The following is a 22,574-nucleotide window of genomic DNA, read 5'->3' as shown; positions in this document are numbered from 1 at the left end:
ATGTGGATTCCTAGCCTCTCATTTATGTACTCCTGAATTTTGAATGGCGAAGACATGACAATGCAAACTGGATAATATGCTAAATAGTGAGTCCTGTCTGATGTGTTTGCTCCAGAAGAGATGCGTTATCATTGACCACTGATTCAGCAGTGTTTTCTGGACAGAGCCATGGAATTGGCATGTGATTTCTCAAGGTTTAAACTGATCCTTGATTTGAAATCTGGACCTTTCACCTTTATTTTTTTAGTATACTCATATTCTTTTTAAAAAATTATTCTGTGCCCAGACCTTAGATAGATAAACAGATCGTTACATTGTTTTATCCCCACAACAACGAATTGTGAATTGAACCAGAAATGGATATCCCTTCTCCAAGCCAAATTGTTTTGATTTGAGAAAGGTAACTTATTTTCATAACAGATGGGCACTCCTGATGATGCCCAGAGGCCTCCCAGTCCTGCAGCTGGGAGGATGTGCATGGAAACCCCCAATTAGGATGTAGCTGCTGCAACATGCTGTGTCAGGTTTCAGGGGCATGAAGAACTATTAAAATGCAGTTCCTTATGTCCTTCCAGCATTGTCTAGGGATTACAGGAGGGAATCGAAGGCAGCCCTGTAAACCTCTCTTGTGTCGACTCTGAATGCCAGTTACTGAGAATCACAAGCGGGTAGAGTGCTATTGTGCTCAGGTTCTGTTTTAGGGGTTCCCATAGGCATCTGGTTGGCTGCTGTGAGAACAGGATGCTGGACTAGATGGGCCACTAGAGTGATCCAGCAGGCTGCTTCTAGTTTCTCATGGCCTTAGGACTCAGCCCAAACAACATCCCTTCTGCTGCTTCACCTCCTCCTTGTGTTTTTTGCCTGGCTGGAAGATAGAGAAAGGCTCTGAGGGTATGTATAGAAACTAACCAACATAGCAAGGTAAAGGTTACATTCATTGCTCTACCCTTTGACCCTGTCCACCACTGACATGTGTACCCTGGAAAGTTGTCTAGAAGGGAATCAGGCCCTTTGACTGAAAAAGGTTCCTCACTCCTGGATTACAGGAACCATGGAAACTACATTTCCCCATAGTGTCAGCTGGCCTCAAAAGGTTAAAAAAGGTAAAGGTAGATGGGATGGGTGGGGAGGTATCAAAAATAAGGACATTTTATCTCTCCCCCCCCCCCCCAATTTAAGATCTCCTACATCACTAGGTTGATCCTGGTCCTCCTATATCCCAAGCTGCCAGCACACTACTATAGCATAACTGTTGTGTTACAGTACAGTGGGTGAATCACCTTGTTGTTCAAAATTGTTTTGCAGTGACTGCTGATTTCAGTGTTCAGGATGATATAGAACAGGGGCAGGTAGACCTCAGGCTTGTGGGATCTTCTCTGTTTAAGCAGAACTCTCAGATCTACTGACAAGAGCCAGGTAAATGATAGTGGGTGGGTGGAAACATACCCTTGGAATTTTTGTTTTCAGTAGCAGAACTTACTGAGCTTACAGGCCTATCACACAAGGGTCCACTCCTGTTTCTCCCCCTCGTGCCAGCTTTCTTCATCTTTTCACTCTAATTTAGAAGAAGAAAGGTCTCTGTGTTGCTAAACAGTTGGAGAGTCAGATTCCTTGCTGAACTACCCCAAATCATTCATAGATCTATCAGTAGATCCCAACCTACCTTCTGCCCACAGAACAGAGCATATGCTGAGGAAATCTTCACCAGTCTCTGGTTACAGCTGGAGCCTTTTTAAGTTGAAGGTGGGAGAGAGATGAGTAAGCAGGCAGCCAGCACAGTGAGAGGCCTACCACTCTCTTCAGCCCTACTTTTGTGTCAGACTTAAAGAGTCGTCCTGGAGTATACATTTATTCCGAGCTGCCTTTGTCTCTCTCTCTCTCCCACTCCAGTCTTTTACCATGCTGTTTCTTTTGCCTGTAGAAACCTCTATACAGTATCTTTCTTTCCCCCATTTTTATCTGGCTAATGCAGGGCCTTTCTTTTTGTGTCCCATAAAGCACCTAGCATATACTGTTCAGCATGGCTAAATAAATGATTCGCAGCAGTAAAAAGATCCTGTTTCAAGATGTTTGTTGACAGCTGATGCGTAGTAAGCACTGCAGAACAGGGATTGCTTGATGATTGCTCTGTTCACATGTTGTGAAATCTCATGCCCTTGGAGTGATGCACCAATGCTGTGCTGAAGACTGTGAATCTTAAGCCACTCATCAAGCAAGGAATGTGCTAAGTAGGTTGCCTTAGACATGTCTCCAACTTGCTGCCTCGGTCTCCCCACCCCCTCCTGTAATATGTGAATAAAACTGGTCTTCCTTACAGGATTGTTGTAGGATTTACTGACATAGCTCTTATGGATAACACATATGAAGTTATTTTTCTTTTTGGCTTGCCCTTCCTCAGTTGGGAATCAATATTAGAGGTCTTTTATTAATGAATTTCCTGGTTACATAGTGGCTGCAGACACACCATACATTTAGAGCTAATGACCATCCTCCAAGAATCCCAGGAACTAGTGTACTGCCGACAGAGCTACAGTTCTCAGCACCCTCAACATGGTACAGTTCCTAGGATTTTGGGGGTGAAATCATGTGCTTTAAATGTATGGGGTGCATGCAGCCAACAATTCTAGAAGATGAGAGGTTTATTTCATTGTATTTGACAGAAACAATGACACTCAGTTGTTGATGTTAGTAGTCTGAATGGACTGGTCATGTTAGCAGTGGTACACTTATATCCTGTTGCAGCATTCATTCTTGTTAACAGCCATCTCAAGTAAAGCTACCATCTTGAGAAAGAGACAGTGTCCTTGGGCACGTTATGTCCTTCCTAAAAGACTTCATCAGTGTGTTAACTGTGGTTCTGTATGGCTTTAGGAATGTCTTATGGCTACATAAAGCTCCTTTAAATATAAATGGTTGCTCTGCAAGAGCTTGTGTGAAGTGGAAAATAAGGCTGCATCAGATCATCCACATAAGCACTTTTGGAAGGAGGGAGGTCACTTGTGAAAATGTATTGTATTATATGGCAACGTAATTGAAAGCACATTACTTGCTGAGGATAATATTTTCTGTGGTGTAATGCCATGCCTGAAGCAGTCATTACAGAGTGTTGTTGAATTTTTAAAAAATGTGAACAGTAGAACATTTTGTGCACTTCAATAAAAGGATTTATTAGGTGCTTTTTGTAATATAGCTAGATGGTACTTTAGACAGGTATGATAAGGTTACCCTGTCTCTTTAAAAATATGTAAACAAACCAGTTCTGAGATAGACAACAGATGAATGCTTCTCTTCTCAGTAAGTCAGGTTTTGCTGTTTTAGTGTCTGATGTCATTCTGTTTGTTCCTTACTTGTCCAGAGTCCTCCGGGAAAGCAGGCTGGGCAAATGTCTAATAAATAACTACTTTCGGAGGGTGAAAAAAGGTAACATTTCAGTCTAATCTTTTGTGTAATCACTGCACAAAAACACACCTGATTGTACAAATGTAAAAAAGAAGAAGAAATCCCTCCTCTGACTTGATGCAGGCCTTTTCACCCGGGGCTGGGCAGGAATCCAACACCCTGAACGTGAAGCCACCATATAGGCCTTGTCAGAAGCTTCACCTGATATATTGTTAATGGTTTCATGCTAGATGTGTGGAGTTTGCTGGTGAAAGGTGGGCAGTGATCACTGTCATCAGGTTGTTTCTGTATAATGTGTGTAGGATTACAGCATTTATTTTATTTTTTTAATCACATTTATATAATAGCTTTCCTCCTGGGAGCTCAAGGCAGCATAGATTTGCTTTTCAGCTTCACAACAACCCTGTGAGGTAAGTTAAACTGAGAGCCATAGGTCTTGAGTCTTCTTTCTCTAGCCCTCTAACCTAGTATGCTGTACTGGCTTTCACACTGGCAAAAAACCCAAAGAATGATAAAGGGATGTTGCGTAGTAAATAAGAGGAAGTGGAAGAGACAAGGAGTTAGGGGTCATGGTTGTTAGAGAACAACATATGACAGATGAAATAGAGGAGGGCACCTTGTTGGAAGGGTTAGCAGGGCCATCTAACTTACTGCTGTTGCTGGTGTGCTGCATGGCAATGGACTTGGGGAATAACAGAGCATGATTGATGTGCAACTTTCAATATATGCAAGGGGGATCAAAGGATAACAGAAAGAAGTGGATTGGTGCAGCCTAGCTTGGTGGCCTACCTTTGTTTTGAGTTCCATGACTTCCAAATCTGGCAGTTCTTGGCAGACTTTATAATTATTGCAGGATTCATTCTGGTAGACCTGAAGCCAGAGTGAAGCAAAGAGGAATAAGGGTACACATTTGCCCTGTTGAAAAGCAGTTTTAAGAGGTTGGTGTTAGTATATGCTAGGCAGGCTGTAACCCAGAACTGGTATCCATGACCCTCCAGCTAGTAAGCTAGTAGGCATGTTTGAAGTGGGGGAAATCTGAAAATTGGTTTCAGATTCCTGCTCAGTTGATGGTCCACTCCTATTCCTTCATCCTAATCTACCTCACACAGTTGTGGGGGTGAAGCTAAAGTGGGATAACTCCACCCTCCCCCTTGTGCCATGTATGCTATTCTGAGTTCACTGGGAGAACAGTCTGATTCCATTCTTGTATTTGGAACCATGGGAAGCAAAATCTGCAGTAGAAAGAGACACGCAGCCCATCTGTTCCTCTGTTGTTTGATGGAAAGACCCAAAACAATCTTTTCAAATAACTGTTGAGGACCGGTGGCTGACTACCCACCAGCTGTGCCTCTCACCTTTTGCTACATGTCCGTCCTCTCGCTGCTGCTGTCTGCTGGGCTATCCATTAGCCTGTGTTCTGGATTCACAATGTGGGGGTGGCAGTGCAAATGCCCTACACTGTGTTAATAGACAACATAGCCCTGTCTTAAGGACAACTTCAACCTCCTTGTCTGCACCCTCTGAAAGGGGCAGTTGGCCAGATGGAGAGTAATTGCCCTACAGGCAAATGCCAAATTTCATGGGAAATGTTTTTGACTTTTTATTGTTAGTTTTATTTCCTTCGTTAACATGTTACCAGTTTTAAAAGTTTTTAATAATAATAATAGTAACGCTCCAAAAAACATTTGAGGAAACTGTATCTCTCAAATATGATTGTGCTAGATAAAACATTTGCCTGTTGTTGGAAGCTTGCAGTTAATCTGTGGAACTTCTTAACTCAGTTACGTTCTAGAACTCATATTAAGGCTAGGATGTGTCGCTTGGAAAGTAGGAATATATAGTGTAAGATCTCATCTAAAGGGAGAGAGGTAAACACACACAGGGTTGTCATTAAGGCATGCTGCTCAGCAAATTGTAAAAGGTTAGAAGATTAGAAAACTGGGGTTTTAAAAAATGAAAAGGGACTTCCGGAAATTCCTTCCATGATAGAGCATGAAATTCCGTATGTGCAACTTGGATATAGAATCCTGAAAGAAGGAACCGGATAGCTTTTTTTGCAGAGAGTTGAAGGCGAAATATTCTGTATTGTGGTCACTTAGATTTGGTCACAGTTTTGAAGAAAATTGGAAGTGACTCTAGTGTGCTATACTTTGTAAACCTTCGCAGTTATGTAGTACGGAATGATTTTGACATTATTACGCAAGCCATGACTGTTTCCTTGCCTGAACTATCTTGCCACAGATTCATGCTGGTGCCTTCAGGTGAATGGCAGAAAATGTGCCCCTCCTTCTATTACTAGAGATTCCATCCCAGAGGAAGAATGCTGTGCAGGGAGAGCAGTCTTATAATTCTCTTTTCTTGTGTAAGGGGGGAAGCCACGTGGGTAAGCTGTGTGGGTTTGCCCTTTGTATCCTAGAAAAGAGTGGTGCAGATATTCTCAGTGTTAAAAAAAAACATGCTACATGCCTTTCTGGGCTGCCTACACTGTCTTGGAGTCTGAAGACTTGTGACGATAGTCCAGCAAGGAAAAATCAAAAGCAGGGTGAGAGACCCTAGGGAGCTGGTGGCAGTGGGAGGAGAAGTAGTGTTAGAGGAGGGGTGGACAGTTTAGCTGCTCTTAGTTGCTTGCAACGTTCTTATGTTATATTGCAAAATATGCATTAAACTTAATAGCAAAGAATTGTTGACACACCCAGCAGAGCTTTTAGAGCCTGCAGTACCCAAAAAACAAACAAACCTCAGCATATCTTTCGCACATGCACAACCTCATGAAACTGCTGTGGGAGTGGAGTTGCCTGGTTTTCCCCAGAGTGTTTCTATCCATCAGAGGGAGAATGACTCCCAGAGAAGCATCACATTATTTCAGAGAACATGTGCCGTCTTCTGGGGAAGGGAGAATGTTGAATGTATCCCTCAACAGAAAATGGCCATATTCACATGCCTAGCCTTTAAAACCTGCAATAAGAAAGGAGGAAACTTGGTACATAAAGTACACACAGAGCTGTAAAGTTGGCCCCTAAATCTCTCCCCTTTTTTCTGAAGGTTCTCCTGTGGCTCCTATCTTCAATGGGATTGCCAACTTTTGGTGGCTACAGCTCCTTCTTTACATGGAACAACTAGTTCATATTTTAAAAGGATTAAGAGATTAGAAATAAAGATTACCAGGTTTTTTTCCTGATGAGGCTGCTGTGTGTCTCATGGGGTTGCCAACTTTTACTGGTGGCTGCTTCTCAACCTATAACAGCCAGCTCATTGGGTGACATTAGCAGGGGGGTTTGTGGTTCTCGTGGCCTACAATTACCCAGGCTTACTTTTATGCATTGGTTCGTTGTTAGAATCCCTGCCATGAATTTTCCAGTTAGTCGACAAGCCTAGCTTTTAAAGGTTTAATATAAAAAGTGGAAATTCAGCAGGTAAAGCACATATAGAACCACACAGACGGCCCCTAAATCTCCTGCCCCTTTATTCTGAAGATGTCCTATGCCTTTCAAAGTTGTCTATCAGTAATCCAGTCATTGTGCACCCCAGAAATGTTTTCCCCTTCCCTCAATGCCTCTCAGTTTTTACACATTTCCTGTGGTCTCTTCTGCCCATCTCTTTTCACACCTAACCACTTAACTGAACTTTAAGCACTTCAAGGCTGAAGCCTGGTTTGTGAGTACTTTGATCTCTTCCCTCCACCCCCATTCTTTTCTGTTTCACACAACCACACACTGTCATTTTCAAATCAGCATCTCTGACACTCTCTCTCTCTCTCTCTCTCTCTCTCTCTCTCTCTCTCTCTCATTTCACCCGACACTCCATTCAACAGCCCCCACACACGGAACCTTCTCCATATCAGGTTCATACTGGGGGTGGGTGGGTGGGTGGGGATCACACACTTATGAAACTGCATTGAGTAATATTGGCCACCAAAATGCCCTTTTTAATAAAAACTGCAAACATGTTACACATCTCATGAATAATGGCAGATACCAAGTAGACCTTTGCCTTGACCTAACACAACAAGGTAAAGTAAAGGTAAAGGTACCCCTGCCCGTACGGGCCAGTCTTGACAGACTCTAGGGTTGTGCGCCCATCTCACTCAAGAGGCCGGGGGCCAGCGCTGTCCGGAGACACTTCCGGGTCACGTGGCCAGCGCGACAAGCTGCATCTGGCGAGCCAGCGCAGCACACGGAAATGCCGTTTACCTTCCCGCCAGTAAGCGGTCCCTATTTATCTACTTGCACCCGGGGGTGCTTTCGAACTGCTAGGTTGGCAGGCGCTGGGACCGAGCAGCGGGAGCGCACCCCGCCGCGGGGATTCGAACCGCCGACCTTTCGATCGGCAAGCCCTAGGCGCTGAGGCTTTTACCCACAGCGCCACCCACGTCCCTTAACACAACAAACAGTTTCCCAAAAGACACAGTTCAAACAAAGAAACCCTCCTCATCAAAGTCTATAGAAGGAAAACACACACCACTTACCAGCTTGCCAAAGTCTCTTACTAAATGAACTCACTTCGAATAAGCAATTTCTTACCATTTCTACTCCAAATTCAGCATGTAAAGGTAAAGGTACCCCTGCCCGTACGGGCCAGTTGTGACCGACTCTGGGGTTACGTGCTCATCTCGCTTAAGAGGCCGGGAGCTAGCGCTGTCCGAAGACACTTCCGGGTCACGTGGCTAGCGTGACGAAGCTGCTCTGGCGAGCCAGCACCAGCGCAGTGTACGGAAACGCCGTTTACCTTCCCGCTATAAAGTGGTACCTATTTATCTACTTGCACTTAGGGGTGCTTTCAAACTGCTAGGTGGGCAGGAGCTGGGACTGAACGATGGGAGCTCACCCCGCCACGGGGATTCGAACCACCAGCCATACTAAGCACTGAGGTTTTACCCACAGCGCCACCCGCGTGAGCCGCCCTCAAACCTATTTTTCCTATACACTGTTAAATATCAAATCATTCTGTTGAACCATTTCCTAATTATGAGCTATAGAACCCACACCCCCTTTTTTTTACCTACTCTGCTGTTGTAATCCTTGCTTATTAACAAACAAATCTGTGCTGCTGTACAGTCATGAAACATAGAGATAAACATCAAAGAAATCAGCAACTCACACAAAGCAGTTTCTAGCTCAGTCCATGCACCATGTAGATATCTTAAAATGTAGGTCAAGTAAATGAGTACAGTCAGTGTGTGTGTGTTTAGCAGCACATCTGCTTTAATGCTGGCAGCAATATGACTTCATATAATCACTTGTTCCTATTCCCATAAGTTTTGATAGAGTTGTATCTGAAGATTTAGGTTCTTTCCCCTTTTTTGCATTTGAGGAGATACAGAAGACACTTTCAATTCTCTGCAGTCCTTCCTCCCTCCCCATCCTGCAGTGAGTTACAGAGCAGCGCTTTCTGCGTAAGGCCCTCTATCTCAAGCTTGTCCTTGGCTCACAGTTTTCTGCAGCTATGATTGATCGAAGCAGTGTGTGTGTGTCCATATTTGCAAACATAAAAAAATGCAAATCCCTTAACATACAGGACTCAGAAATCATTGCTGCCAATGAATTTGATTCAGGCTTGTGCATGAATTGCACCTAAAATCTAGTATTGTCTGCTAATCCCCTCTCCCCCCCTCCAAGTGTCATACTGTTACAAGTAGTGACCATTTTAGGTGCATCCAATGGACGTGCAATTATTGACAAACAGGTCCTTTTGGACACAGAAAGAAGGCAAAATTAGGGCGGAACCAGGGCTGGGTGGAACGGGGCAGGATGTACTCGGGGGCCAGTAACGGAACCCCCATGCGAAATGGTTGCCTCCTGTACAAGTATTTTTCCAGCACTGTAAACCTCTAGCCCAGTGTTTCCCAACCTTGGGCCTCCAGCTGTTTTTGGACTACAACTCCCATCATCCCTAGCTAGCAAGACCAGTGGTCAGGGATGATGGGAATTGTAGTTCAAAAACAGCTGGAGACCCAAGGTTGGGAAACACTGCTCTAGCCTACCAAGGCTGGATGAAGCTCCTGGGAACTGAATATGCGTGAATCGAGAAATCTCTAGATGAAAATTTACTGCAACCCATCAAAGCCTTCATTTGACAGTCCTGATGAGGGAAAGTGGTCTCATTCAACAAGCCTTCTAATCTTTATCCCAACTAGCATCTGTCTTGAAATTGATTTGATTTGATGTATGTTCTGTTGTGTTAAATTGTTTTTATAGTTGTTTTTTATTGTTCTTATATAGGCCATTGTTTTAACTGTTTTCCTATATGTAGCTGGTTTATGTATGTTATATTGTGAATCACTTCTGAGTGCTTCATGGGAAGCAATTCATAAATTAAATAAATAATAATAGCGTAGATCCACATTTCTCCAAACTATTGGAACTCCCAGCTATTGAGGCAAGTGATCAGAATTGTAAGCCAAAACATTGTGAGGGCACCAGATTGGGGAAGGCTGGTGTAGATGGATTATATAGGCCTAAAAAGACATAAACCATTCACTTTCAAGGATAAACCTGAAACATCTGGCATGTTCCTGCCCTGTTGCAAATGTAGCGAATACTAGAGGTTCCTGTCACCTGCCGAGTCCTTGAAGGCTGCCCTAGTTTATGTGCATACTTTCCTGTTGCCGTAATAGGATGCAGTCATAATCACTGGCCTTGCAGATGGCAATAGTAGATGCTCGAACAGAAGCAGGCTCCTGAAAATACACGGAATAGATTTTATAGGAGACAATTTATTGGCCCTTCGGTGAAAATCTGTGTCTCATTAGACAGTAGCTATTTGGTGTCAGCCACTTTTTCCTTGCTGCACTGCTTCAATTTTCAGCTACAACCATGTGCTCTGTCTAGACTGCATTTCCCGGGAGACTCTAAACCTGGCTGGCTAGCCAGTCCAAAATGTAAACTCCCTTGGAGAGCTGTGTACTGGGGGCAACAGATATTTGCAGAACTGGGGCATGAGCCCATGCATAGGGGCTTCCCTTGCAACCTCAGCTTGTGGGTATCGGAGTGGGACTACCCTAGCGTAAGATATCAGGGAGGAGCAAGCAGAGCTCTACTGCTTCAAAATGTGTTTGCATTTTATGTTGGCAAAATCATTGAGATGTAGTATGCGGATTTACATGAGGGCAACAAAAGAGACTTATACTAGAGCCTAGAAGGATGAATACCCTCAATCATTACACAATGTTCTGAGGATGGCTAGAATAATAGACTTGTAGAATTGGAAGGAACCCTGAGGGTCATCCAGTCCAGCTCCCTGTGATGCAGGAATCTCAACTAAATCATACATATAACCACAACTGAACATATTTCGTATAGACATCAATTTTGTGCAGACATTTGGAGAGCTTTATATTAACTTACATGTTTAACTTAAGATGAATGTACTGATGGCTACTGTATTCAGACTGCAAACCAATGGTGGGTTTTTTTTGTCACTGTATTATTTATATTTTATTTTATTTTATTCTTTTTTTCTTCATTAAATTTGCAAAAAAAATAATAATTTAAAAATGTGTGTACCCTACCTGACAACAGTGCATGAATAGGAGCCCAAGTGTACTGAATACTTTTAATCTTTTTTAAAAAAAATAAAAATAATTCAATTTTCAGTTTTCCATCTTACAATAAACGTTTTACATACTGTTAGATACCCCACAACTTCTCTCCTCTCTCCTTGGTTCATTTTATTTATCTTTCATTCCTGCATATTTTGCAGTAACCATTTTAGTTAGTTCTGCAGCTAAAATCTTATGTTCATTTTTCACATGGTCTAGTCCTCATCTGAAGACCTCAAAAAACAAAGCCATACTTCCCCCGCCCACCCCTCCGAATATTCTTATGAGGTTCCGTTCTCCAGTCTTCAAAGAGTGGCTGGAAGTGGGGAGGCAGAAAAAGCTCCTCCTTTTCTTCTAGCAGTGGCAGATTTAATCTGAAATCGTAAGATCAGTACTATGCCCAGAGCTCAGAAACTGCTCGCAAACTGTCACAAAACGCCCCTATAACAATGGGAGTTTCAAATACTGCAATTAACAGGCCCTATGTTGGAATACTTGGAATAAGGCAACTTGATAGACAAACACCCTAGAGCTGATTCTTGCTCTTCATTTTGGGACTTGGAGAAAAGGTTATTAGGTTCTGTTCTAGAGTACGTATTTTAAATGGACAAGTATCACGCTGGAAATGCATGTGCCCTGCAGACATGACAAATGGCGTGTATGTTCTTTACTGTGGCATTCACATTCATACAAAGCACAAAAGCTAGAGTTGTCTCAGTGACACCAGGTTTTTGCAAACTTAACAATGCTTATTTGTTACCTAGCACAGTGTTTCCCAACCTTGTGCCTCCAGCTGTTTTTGAACTACAACTCCCATCATCCCTGACTAGCAAGACCAGTGGCAAGGGATGATGGGAATTGTAGGCCAAAAACAGCTGGAGGCACAAGGTTGGGAAACACTGACCTAGCACCACTTTTGCATTCTCTTCATATGCAGTGCAACTTTATCCAGATGAGAGTGCATTTTCATTACTCTGGAAAGATTTCCAGCAGTTCCCTCTGCTTTTGTAGTTGTCTTGGGAATTGCCTAAAGTGCATGCTATAGACTCCCATTTAAGAATCGCTGGGCTAACATATTGGATTGGAAAGCTTGGATTCAAGTCGGTGATTATAAATGGACTTGCAGAGAGGCAAGTCTACCTCTGAACTGTGCTTCTCGCCTATAAATTGAAAATGATACTGATTTGCCTTACAGGATTGTTGTCAGAATAAATGAGAAAAGGCCGAGGGACGAGATCATTGCATTATGGTTGTGGCAGGTGCCATGGGCTGTAAATCTAAAGGCACACCATTTTAGCATATCAGTGGCACCTCATTAATTGCAGCTTTCCAAATTTTGCGTGACTTTGAGAAGGTACTTCATGTGCTACCTAGGACTGTTTAGTCAAGGAATACCCTATGGTAGTGGCTTGAATTTTGTTATAATGGGTCTCTGTAAGTTGAAGGAAGAGGAGACAGCTCAACTGCACTTACCTGGGGGCAAATTTAAATGTGCACTTATCTCCACATCTGGAGGCAACATTAAAAGGAGTTTTATGAGGGAGATGGAGAAACAGGTAAAATACTGGTTCCAATTTAATTACTTGATGTAAGAAGCACCAACTACTATTGACTTTTGGCCACCTTTCTGATCTTGATCCCTCAAAATCAGGTTGTGTGTGCTGGCAAAGGCTGAAATAATCTCAACAACTGCTTGTATCTCTCTTGGAATGCTGTTCTGATATGTTGAAGGTTGCGACTTTAGATTTATAGTATGCTGTAGGATTTTGTGTGTGTGTACTGTTACCCCAGAGTTACGTGCAATTTCTCTCCCTCTCTTTTGTAATATTAGTACCTGTGGTCATCCAAGAAAGTTAAATGGTGGGAGATTCAGGACAGACAAGATGGATTACTCCTTCACACAGTGCATAGTTAAACTGGAATAGGTTACTGCAATGTGTAGAGATGGCCACCAACTTGGATGGCTTTCAAAGGGATTGGGCGTGGAGGACAAAGCTAGCAATGTTTGCATGCCATAATGGCTATATATTGTCTCCAATATCAGAGATAGTATACAGTGGTGCCTCGCAAGACGAAATTAATTCGTTCTGCAAGTTTTTTCTTCTTGCGAGTTTTTCGTCTTGCGAAGCACGGTTTCCCATAGGAATGCATTGAAAATCAATCAATGCGTTCCTATGGAAACCGACTTCAAACCAGGTCCGGGGACAGTCTGTCCCCCGACCTCTTCTGAAGGCTGGGGGGGGGGACAAGGGCTTTTCTTCCCACCCCCAGCATTTTAAAAAACCCCGGGACAGCGGAGGACTTCTCCGCTGTCCGGGGCGATCTTAAAAGCCCCCGGGAAGGCAGGCAGGGGGGAGCAAAGACTTTCGCCCCCTGCCGGCCTTCAGAAGAGGTCCTGGACCTCTTCTGAAGGCCGGTGGGGGGCGAAAGTCTTTGCTCCCCCCCCCCCCCCGCCTGCCTTCAAAAGCCGTCTGGGATAGCGGAGAAACGAAGGCAGGCGGCGGGAGGAGGTCTCTCCGCCCCGCCGCCAGCCTTCGGAGGAGGTCCGAGGACAGTGGGGAAGACGCGCTGCGCTTCCCCGCTGTCCCAGAGATTTCCCTATGGGCTTTTGTCTTGCGAAGGAAGCCCATAGGGAAATTCGTTTTGCGAAGCGCCTCCAAAACGGAAAACCCTTTCGTCTAGCGGGTTTTCCGTCTTGCGAGGCATTCGTCTTGCGGGGCACCACTGTATAGGGAAGTGCAGCCGTGCTCATGCCCTGCTTGTAGGTTTCCCATTGCTTGCAAACTGCAAAAACAGAACGCTGGACTAGATAGGTCTTCAGTCTGAACCAGCAGGAGGGTTCTAACATAGTTAGGGTAGCCACTTTAATAATGAGCTTTGAATGCTCTTGAAATCAGACTAGTTCCATTCTGACTGACACATTACAGGCCATATGAAGTCAAAACTGTCACAACTTTAATGCCTCCTGTTTTATTTGAAACCAAAGCTCCATCTTCTCTTAATTTGTGAACTCTCTTTAATTAGTGCACATTGAAGTTGCCATGATAGATCACTACTATCCTTGAATAAACTAGATACAGTTGTCTGCTTGATATTTCCTGCAGACAACAATATCTCTACCTATTAGAGCAATATGAATGCAACACGGCTAAATTTAGAGGGCTTGTGAGAGGGGGGATGATTGCTTAGAACAGGCACATCCAACAGGTAGATCATGATCTACCAGCAGATCACTGGCAGATCACTGGCACCCCCCAAAGAAGCTCAAAAACTTTGGCTCCTCTTTAAAAAGCTCAACAACTTTGACCTGAACCCAGTTTTTAACTCTGTAAGTAGATCGCAGTCTCTTGGGAGTTGGCCATCCCTGGCTTAGATGAACCCATTTTCCTCTTGGTAAAAAGATTTGCAAACTTCATGGAATAAATGTGTAAAATATGTATCTCATATAGAAAATCAGTCTTGTATTAATGTGTGAGTTTTGTGAAAAATCTGATTACAATAGAAAAAGGGCCAGTGTGTTGGTGGCAGCTGATGAACTTTGCTGGGGCGTTTTGGTTTATGCGAACTTCAGAGCTTCTGCGTTGAAGCAGCAGGGAGATGATAAGGGTGTGCGACTGTAGTTCAGTGATAGTGCATGCTTTGCATAGACAGGCCTATTGCTTAATTTCTAAAAAGAGAGTTAACAGCTGCCCAGAGAAGCCTAACGTTTTCTTCTTAAGAATGTAAGAAGATAGGCTGTGTGTTTACTCTGTAGGCACAGGAAGAGAGGCACTCTACATTGCACATAAGCACATTATTTTACGTATTCCTGTTCAGCTAAAATATCTTGGGGCTGCTTCATATGTTTTTAGCATGAGCTTGCTTACTATTTGCATGCGACTATTTTTGCTGTTGTGATCAGTCATCACTTTCTCTTGTTTTCTTCAACTCATGAGAACTCAGTGCTGCATGATTACCCCCCAGGGCATGTCCACATGCTTGCTTTAAAGCTCCTTTGTGACTTTTTAAAAAAGTAAGTCTGTTGTGCTCTGTTAAGACATATTCAAATTTATATGTGTTCGTGGCACTTAATTCTTTCCATGCATACCCCTTGTGGTTAAGAGCAGGGCAAAGTAAACATGGTCTGTTGCATTCAAGTTAAAAGCCTATCTCTCCCTTGTAAAACTTTTTCTTTTCCGTGTGTTTGCATCCTATTCTAAATGTGGTTCTTCAAAATTTTGGTGGAATGGTGCTCTCGTGTGCACTAGTGCTGGGCTGGTTTTCAACATTGTGATATATCAGCAGCTAAGGATTGCAATATACTGATATATCACCATGTCTGAAATAAGGATGGAGCTATGTGAAAAGATTGGCTGGTTTCACAATTTTCCCACTTCGTTGTTTTTGCACCACACACACACACACACACACACACACAATGATTTCATGATATATTGCCAGGTCATTAGTATCATGATACAGACTTCAAACCGGTTTTGGATGATTATATTGATGTATCATCCAGCCCTAGTGTGCACAAAATGCTAGGAACCCAGTTTGCTTCACTGATTTCAGCATGCACATTCACAATCCCTTTTTATGCTATATACTGTAGTTCTAAGTCTTAACTTTCTCAGCTTTGGTTCATGTGTGTAAACAATTTCTAGCTTCAGAAAATCCTATTTTAAAACAACAACACTATGTTTAAGCAAAAATAAAGAGGGACTATTGGGAAAGGAGGAAGTATTGGGACCAGTAGCTACACTCATACAGAATCAGAGCTCTTCACCTGTATTATTTTCAGAAATAGATGTAACATTGTAAAGTTTGAGGGAAACTTATTAAACACATCATAAAAGTACACCCAAAGTAGTGGTCTGTTTTGTAGATGATGTCCATCATGTTTTGACCATGATATGAAGATGCTTGTTGTCCCAAACCTTTGGGTAGAATGTACCAAAAGCATCTCTAAATAATATAAAAGGTAAAGGTACCCCTGATGGTTAGGTCCAGTCGCGGACGACTCTGGGGTTGCAGCGCTCATCTTGCTCTATAGGCTGAGGGAGCCAGGATTTGTCTGCAGACAGTTTTTCCAGGTCATGTGGCCAGCATGACTAAGCTGCTTTTGGCGAACCAGAGCAGCACACGGAAACACCGTTTACCTTCCCACTGGAGCAGTACCTATTTATCTACTTGCACTTTGATGTGCTTTTGAACTGCTAGGTGGGCAGGAGCTGGGACCACCAACCTTCCGATTGGCAAGTCCTAGGCTCTGTGGTTTAGACCACAGCAACACCTGTGGTTGAAACTTGTTCTTCATAAGATAAATTGCCACTTTCAGGCATCAGCTTAAGGCCTGCCTCTTACAGTATGTTTTAGTGTGAGTTTGTTTAATGTTGTGCATCTCCTTCCAAATGAACTGACCTGCCTATGCGGTGGGGATAAGAGGTCATATTTGTTAAAGCATTTGGAGAATGGGGCTAACTTAGTTCTGCATTGTTCAGCATTAAACCTATAGAACATAAATCTACACCAGAGACTGAGAGTGACTTAGGCATCATTCCTCAGGGACTCCTGGGAACCGTAGTTTTGTGAGGGAAGATAAGGATTTAAGAATTATCACAGACTACCTTCTCCAGAATCCTTGGGGTGGGAGTGGGGAACCACTAACAGTTGAGAATAGTCTAAGCAGGTAGTGTCTCTGAGCCTGGGATTTCTTCCAGATTAAAATTCTAGAAGGGGATATCTTTGTTGGAGTTCACAAGGCCTTGTTTTTCAAAAACAGCCAGCCTTTCACACAGTGTGCACTCCCTTCCAATCACACTTGATATTTTGAATTGTGCTGTCCAGTATTTGTAGGCCTTTCTTTATTGCTTTTTTAAAAGCCTTGGCTTATGGAAACATATTGGCAAGTGTTTCTACAAAGACGTATAATCTTTCCTTAGCATAGTTTTGCTTCTCTTGTTTCAGCTACTTGTGTGCAGTATGAAGCTGTGCACCACAGTGGGTTTTTTTCATATGTTTTGTGCTTTCCGTTTTTGTAGGAAATGCCTTTTATATTTTCAGGGGTGCCAAATGCTCAGTGGTGTGCTTGAACTGAGTGTGACTCAGCAGGTTGCGATGAATTTGTCAACCGAGATTGGCCTGATCTCATTTATCCAATAAGGATGACAAATTATGAGCGCATGCACTCAAACTGAGCACATCTCTGTTGGGTAATGCATATTAACCATGTAAAGAAAAAAGGCCCTGTGTTTTTCCCTTATCCCTGACACTGCACTTTACTTAGAAATTAGTTGCCATGCTCTTAAACATAGCTACCATTTGTCATTTGAACTGTGAAATATTCTGCATTGATATTCAAAAGGTGGACAGGTTTTTTTTTTTATCCAGGCATCATTATTAATATTTACTATCTTGTGTGTCAGCTGACGTTCAAACCCTTGCTTAGGGTGCAGAATCAGTCCTGAACTATTAGACAGGGAAGTTGATGGACATAATACTTTTACACAAACGTACACCCACCCCAGGAAGCCACTGGAAAGTTTAAGAACTGAACCTTACTATTTCAAGTATTGAGTCAGTGTCAGTTTCACAAAATACTATATAAATATTATAAAGATTTGAGACCAGATGGACACTATTGTATCAGAAAGATTTGGTTCCCATATTAGTTATCTGAAAATATTGCCCCTTTCTTAACTAAATAGGAGGTGGCAGATGTTCAGGAACCCTCCCCTGGGAGATCTGAAAAGCACTCAAAGGATCCTTTTCCAGACTGGCTGGAGCCGTGAATAGAGCAGTCTTAGGGGATAGAGGTGCACAACAGCATTGTGTTGCTGGTCTCACTGGTTCTATTAATAAGCAATCTTTTTTTAAATATATATGTACATATCCAAATATGGGAGAGTTGCAGAAATCTACAAGTGGGTTTTTGTAAACAAAGACCTGTTTTCCCAAATGAAAAATATGAAGTTCTTGAGCAAAGGGGTATTGGGTCAAGTTAGATCATTTGTTAGATAAATTATATTTCTATCTCACTTTTCAGCCAACATTGGCTCCCAAAGTGGTTTACAACTACTAAAATCCATCACAAAATTCACTGATTTGACAGATTGTCTAACAGCAGTAATAATTGAATTCTGAACAATCATTCAATAGACTAACTAGCACTCAAAATAACTTCAAGGGGATGAAGATAAAGAGGAGCAGCAAATCTGGATACCCAGTTGTACTCCGTATCTATCATGGAATGAACTGGTTTCCAGTACTCTTGCTACATTTGTAGCTGAAAACAAAGACTGCTTAATCGGCAAGCTAAAAGTTGTTGTTGTTTTGCAGAGTTTCTGCTATGAAGCAGCGTTTCTGCTATCTGTATGATAGTCTGCATACAGAACAAATTGCTCCAGATTTCAACAGGCGCTTCTTGGCAAAACAGTAAAGTTGCTCTGTGCATGTATGAGTCGTTTCAAAACAAATGCTAGGGTCTTTTTTGCTCTTTAGTCATATGAGAGCACCATGACCTCTGGCTCTAAGCCTTGTGTGTCACAATAAACTGAGGGAGGAAAAATACCCCGAAAGTTGTGTTGATAAAAGTGTGGATTTTGTTTTTTATTTATGCAGTTTATTCACTACCCTACGGTTGAGTGTGATCTCATGGTAGATAATAGCAATTTTTAAAATAAAATAAAAACCAACAAAACACGGTATGGTAAATGAAAACAGGGAGATTACAAAGCAGCACATCACCCATCTGTCCCAATGCAGGCCCTGTAGGATCATACTAGAAACTCTGGAAAATGGATAATATTGGTGCCAGCCAAGCCTTGGGGAAATGTTATTCCAAAACCAGGGTGTAAGTGCTGAGGTTACCCTCTGGCATGTCACAGGTTCACTGACCTCATTCAGAGATGGTGTAACCAACAGGGTGGACAGTATGGGGAGAAGCACTTCTTCAGGTAATTGGGTTCAGAGCCTTATACATCAAAACCAGCACCTTGAATTGGGCTCGGTGGTGAAAAGGTAGCCACTGCAGATCTTTAAGTACAGGTGTAATGTGGTCCCATACAGAAAATCTGTCAGAACTCTGGCAGCTGAAATGAACTCCAGTCTGTCTTCAAGGATAGCTCCACATATGCTAGCCCCAAATAGAGTTTACTAGAGCATGGTTGTCACTCTTTTAACAGCTCTGTGAAACCGTGGCTTGGTCACTGTCCATCTTCTGATCCAATAGGTCCTTCATCTGTGTTCTGAGAAGCCATTCTGAGTGCCCAGTGAGTAGAATTGTTGTTGTTGTTGTTTAGTCGTTTAGTCGTGTCCGACTCTTCGTGACCCCATGGACCAGAGCACGCCAAGCACTCCTGTCTTCCACTGCCTCCCACAGTTTGGTCAAACTCATGCTGGTAGCTTCAAGAACACTATCCAACCATCTCGTCCTCTGCCGTCCCCTTCTTGTGCCCTCCATCTTTCCCAACATCAGGGTCTTTTCCAGGGAGTCTTCTCTTCTCATGAGGTGGCCAAAGTATTGGAGCCTTAGCTTCACGATCTGTCCTTCCAGTGAGCACTCAGGGCTGATTTCCTTAAGAATGGAGAGGTTTGATCTTCTTGCAGTCCATGGGACTCTCAAGAGTCTTCTCCAACACCATAATTCAAAAGCATCAATTCTTTGGTGATCAGCCTTCTTTATGGTCCAGCTCTCACTTCCATACATCACTACTGGGAAAACCATAGCTTTAACTATACGGACCTTTGTTGGCAAGGTAGAATAGTGAGTAGAATAGTATGCTTCAAATAATAAATGGGTTGGTTTTCTTACAAATTCCAGTTGCTAGGAATTGTGAACAGGCGATTGCTGTCGTGCTGATGTCCTGTTTGTGGGCTTACCATAGGCATCTGGTTGGCTACTGTGAAAACATGGGTTTGGACTAGATGGGCCTTTGGTCTGATCCAGCAGTGGGCAGGCCAAGCTTTCTGTTTACCTGTGGAGTCACACTTCTTTGAGGCTTTAAAGCCAAACATTCACCTCAGTATCTGCAAAGCCTCTTGTGTTACCCATAACTCTAAATGATTTGTTCATCTCTTTGTTCTGGAATCTCAACATACACTGTGCACATATTGAAATTTGACTCCACCCACAATTTTCCAGGTAATTTTGATAGCCTATTTCACAAGTGCTATAGACCAGGGAAACAGAATTCTTGAGCTCATCCCACCAATGACCTTTTGGCCCAAGGACTGGAGTAGCATGGTTTGTTAAAACCCAGGTGAAATTTGTACTGGTTGGCCTTTTTTTGAAGCTTGTTGTTTTTGAGCCGTCTGTTATTTTCTCGACCAGTATCAGGTTATGCCTTTTGAAATAGAACGCTGGGAGAATAAGCACAAAATCTTTGTGAAGAGTCTCGGAACCTTGGAAGATTTGCTGATGTGTCATATCTTGAGAAGCTGATGGCTAAAAGCACTCAGTTTTTCTAATCAGAGAGTTAACATAAATTCATTGCTGACAGTTAGATTTGAGCTGGAGACTCGCAGCCTCGTAAAACTTTGGAGGCCAGATTAAAAGCAAGAGAAGTTTAAGAATGTTGGTAATCTTAAAACCGTAAATCACTGAAAGAAGGCAGCAGTGGGCTGAACTCTGCTGACAGACATATTAATTTCTAAGGTCTTGTGACATTGAGAAATCTAATGTTGCAACTCATTGTACGTAGGACAGATAATTCCTTTCCACAGGGCAGATGTTGCCATTCCCTTTTCTGCTTCCTCTGCTCTAAGTTTGTCAACCTTAAATAAAGTGTTCTTGCTGGGAGCAGGGGTGGGTTATGTCTGAACTGGACGCCTTCATTGCCATTTTGCCCCTTAATGTTTCATTGAGGTTCACACACTTCCTGTACATATTTATGTGCTTCCTATAGGAATTGCAGGTGTTTAGTTTTGTATTTATTTGCAACATACTGTGAGCACACTTGCTGTTTGTTTAGAAAGCTTTCTTTTAATAAACAGGTAAAATTTGAAATTTGGGTGTTAAAAATGAACAGACCAGAATATATATAATAGACCTTTTTGACTCAGCAAGTGCTGAAGAATTGCTCAATGGGCATGTGAAAGTTAATTCCCTGCAGGCACTTTGGCTGGAGCAAAGCACAGAGTACTATACTGAAGTTATTATAGAAATGTAAGCCAACAGAACAAAATTGAGGAAAAAAGGGTGAAAACATGCTGGCTCAGGGTTTCTGCTGTCTGAACAAAGCAAGTCTGTCATAAGTGAAAGTTCTTATTCCTTGTTGGCTCTTAATTCATGTCCTGTGTTCCGGTGCATGCAAGTTGTGTTCCCGGGGAGCTTGTCAGACATTGCATTAAGTTGTCTTATAGGCTGTGTCTCAGCAGAAGCCAAATATGGAATGGGCCGTGGGGACCAAATTAATTGACATGCAGATAACTGTATGGCCAAGGTGGCAAGCTTCCATTATTGCTACTTGCGTTCTTAACATAAAGAACACCTCTCATTAAAGTAACTTTATCCAACCCTTGAGTATCATTCTTTTTCTTTTTTCTTTTAAAAAACATTGCCAGCAGCACTCTCATTTCCCATGTTCTTTCATAGTATAACCTGAGTATTGGCTCTGTCTGTTAATAAGGTTATTTCTCCTGAAAGACATCTCACCTTCCCTGTCACTTATCTTTATACAATGAAGGAGAGGAAGAAAACCTTGCACAAAATAGAGAAATTATACGTTCTCTGCACCCACACACCCTTGATTTGTTTCAGCACTTCCAATCTATAAGATGCTTCATGTTGTTCTGGTCCGTGCAGTCAACAGGACTGATGTGTCTGTGTGTCCTGCACATTTTGTTTCCAGTGCTTGCCAGCGAAAGGTTATCTGCCTCCTCATAAATTCTCTCAACCTTCATCAGCAGAGAAACAGTTTAATTACAGACATGTTGAAACACTGCCTATTAACAACAAAGCTGTTTTTAAAAATAAAAATCCTGCACTCTCTTCCAAATACTGCCCCCAAGGCAGCACTAAAGCCCCATAAAGGCAAATTGTAATCTATCTGGCAAGTGTCAACCCCAAATGCTCAAGCAAAAAGAATAGTGTTTACATGGTGCCTAAATGTAAACAAAGAAGGCACTTGGTGAATGGGTGAATACCTGATATATAACAGCTGATTACTACCAGTGAAGCATATGGTTGTGTAGAACCAACCATGATTTATTCAGTGGTAGCCAGGAGGGTGTGTTACTTAAGAGGCTTTGCCTCTGGTTTCTTTCTCTCCCCACCACCTCCAAAATATTTGGAATCTTACACGATGAAAAGCAGTTTAGAAATATTGTAATATTTTCTGATAGTAACCCTCAAGTATTATTCTGGTATATTATTCAAAGTGCTCAAAATGTGTGATGCTAAATAGGTACTACTTTCGCTCTAGGAGTGAACACATCTCATCGCTTTCCCTTCTCTCAGGGGAGCTTGATTAGCCAAGGTGGAACACGGTAGACAGAAACAGCCAAGCCTTCCATATGAAAGACTGATCTATTTTTATTTCGTTCTAGTCGGGGCAGTTCAATGAAGATATGATCCCAACAGTGGGCTTCAATATGCGGAAGATCACCAAGGGAAATGTTACTATAAAGGTAAGATGCAGTATGTCTTGGCCAGGTG

At 42.5% G+C, this 22,574-nt stretch overlaps 1 protein-coding gene across 1 annotated transcript in view; it reads left to right on the top strand.

The window, feature by feature from the left end:
* ARL8A (ARF like GTPase 8A) overlaps positions 1-22,574 on the top strand; it is a 37,420-nt gene that overhangs the window by 2,364 nt on the left and 12,482 nt on the right. Inside the window, exon 2 of the mRNA XM_028735770.2 lies at positions 22,466-22,546. Within this exon, the coding sequence (XP_028591603.2) occupies positions 22,466-22,546 (81 nt within the window). The remainder of the gene's footprint in view (positions 1-22,465; positions 22,547-22,574) is intronic.

This window comes from Podarcis muralis, chromosome 5, assembly GCF_964188315.1.
Source record: "Podarcis muralis chromosome 5, rPodMur119.hap1.1, whole genome shotgun sequence".
NCBI lineage: Eukaryota > Metazoa > Chordata > Lepidosauria > Squamata > Lacertidae > Podarcis > Podarcis muralis.
This window is presented reverse-complemented; position numbering and strand designations above follow the sequence as displayed.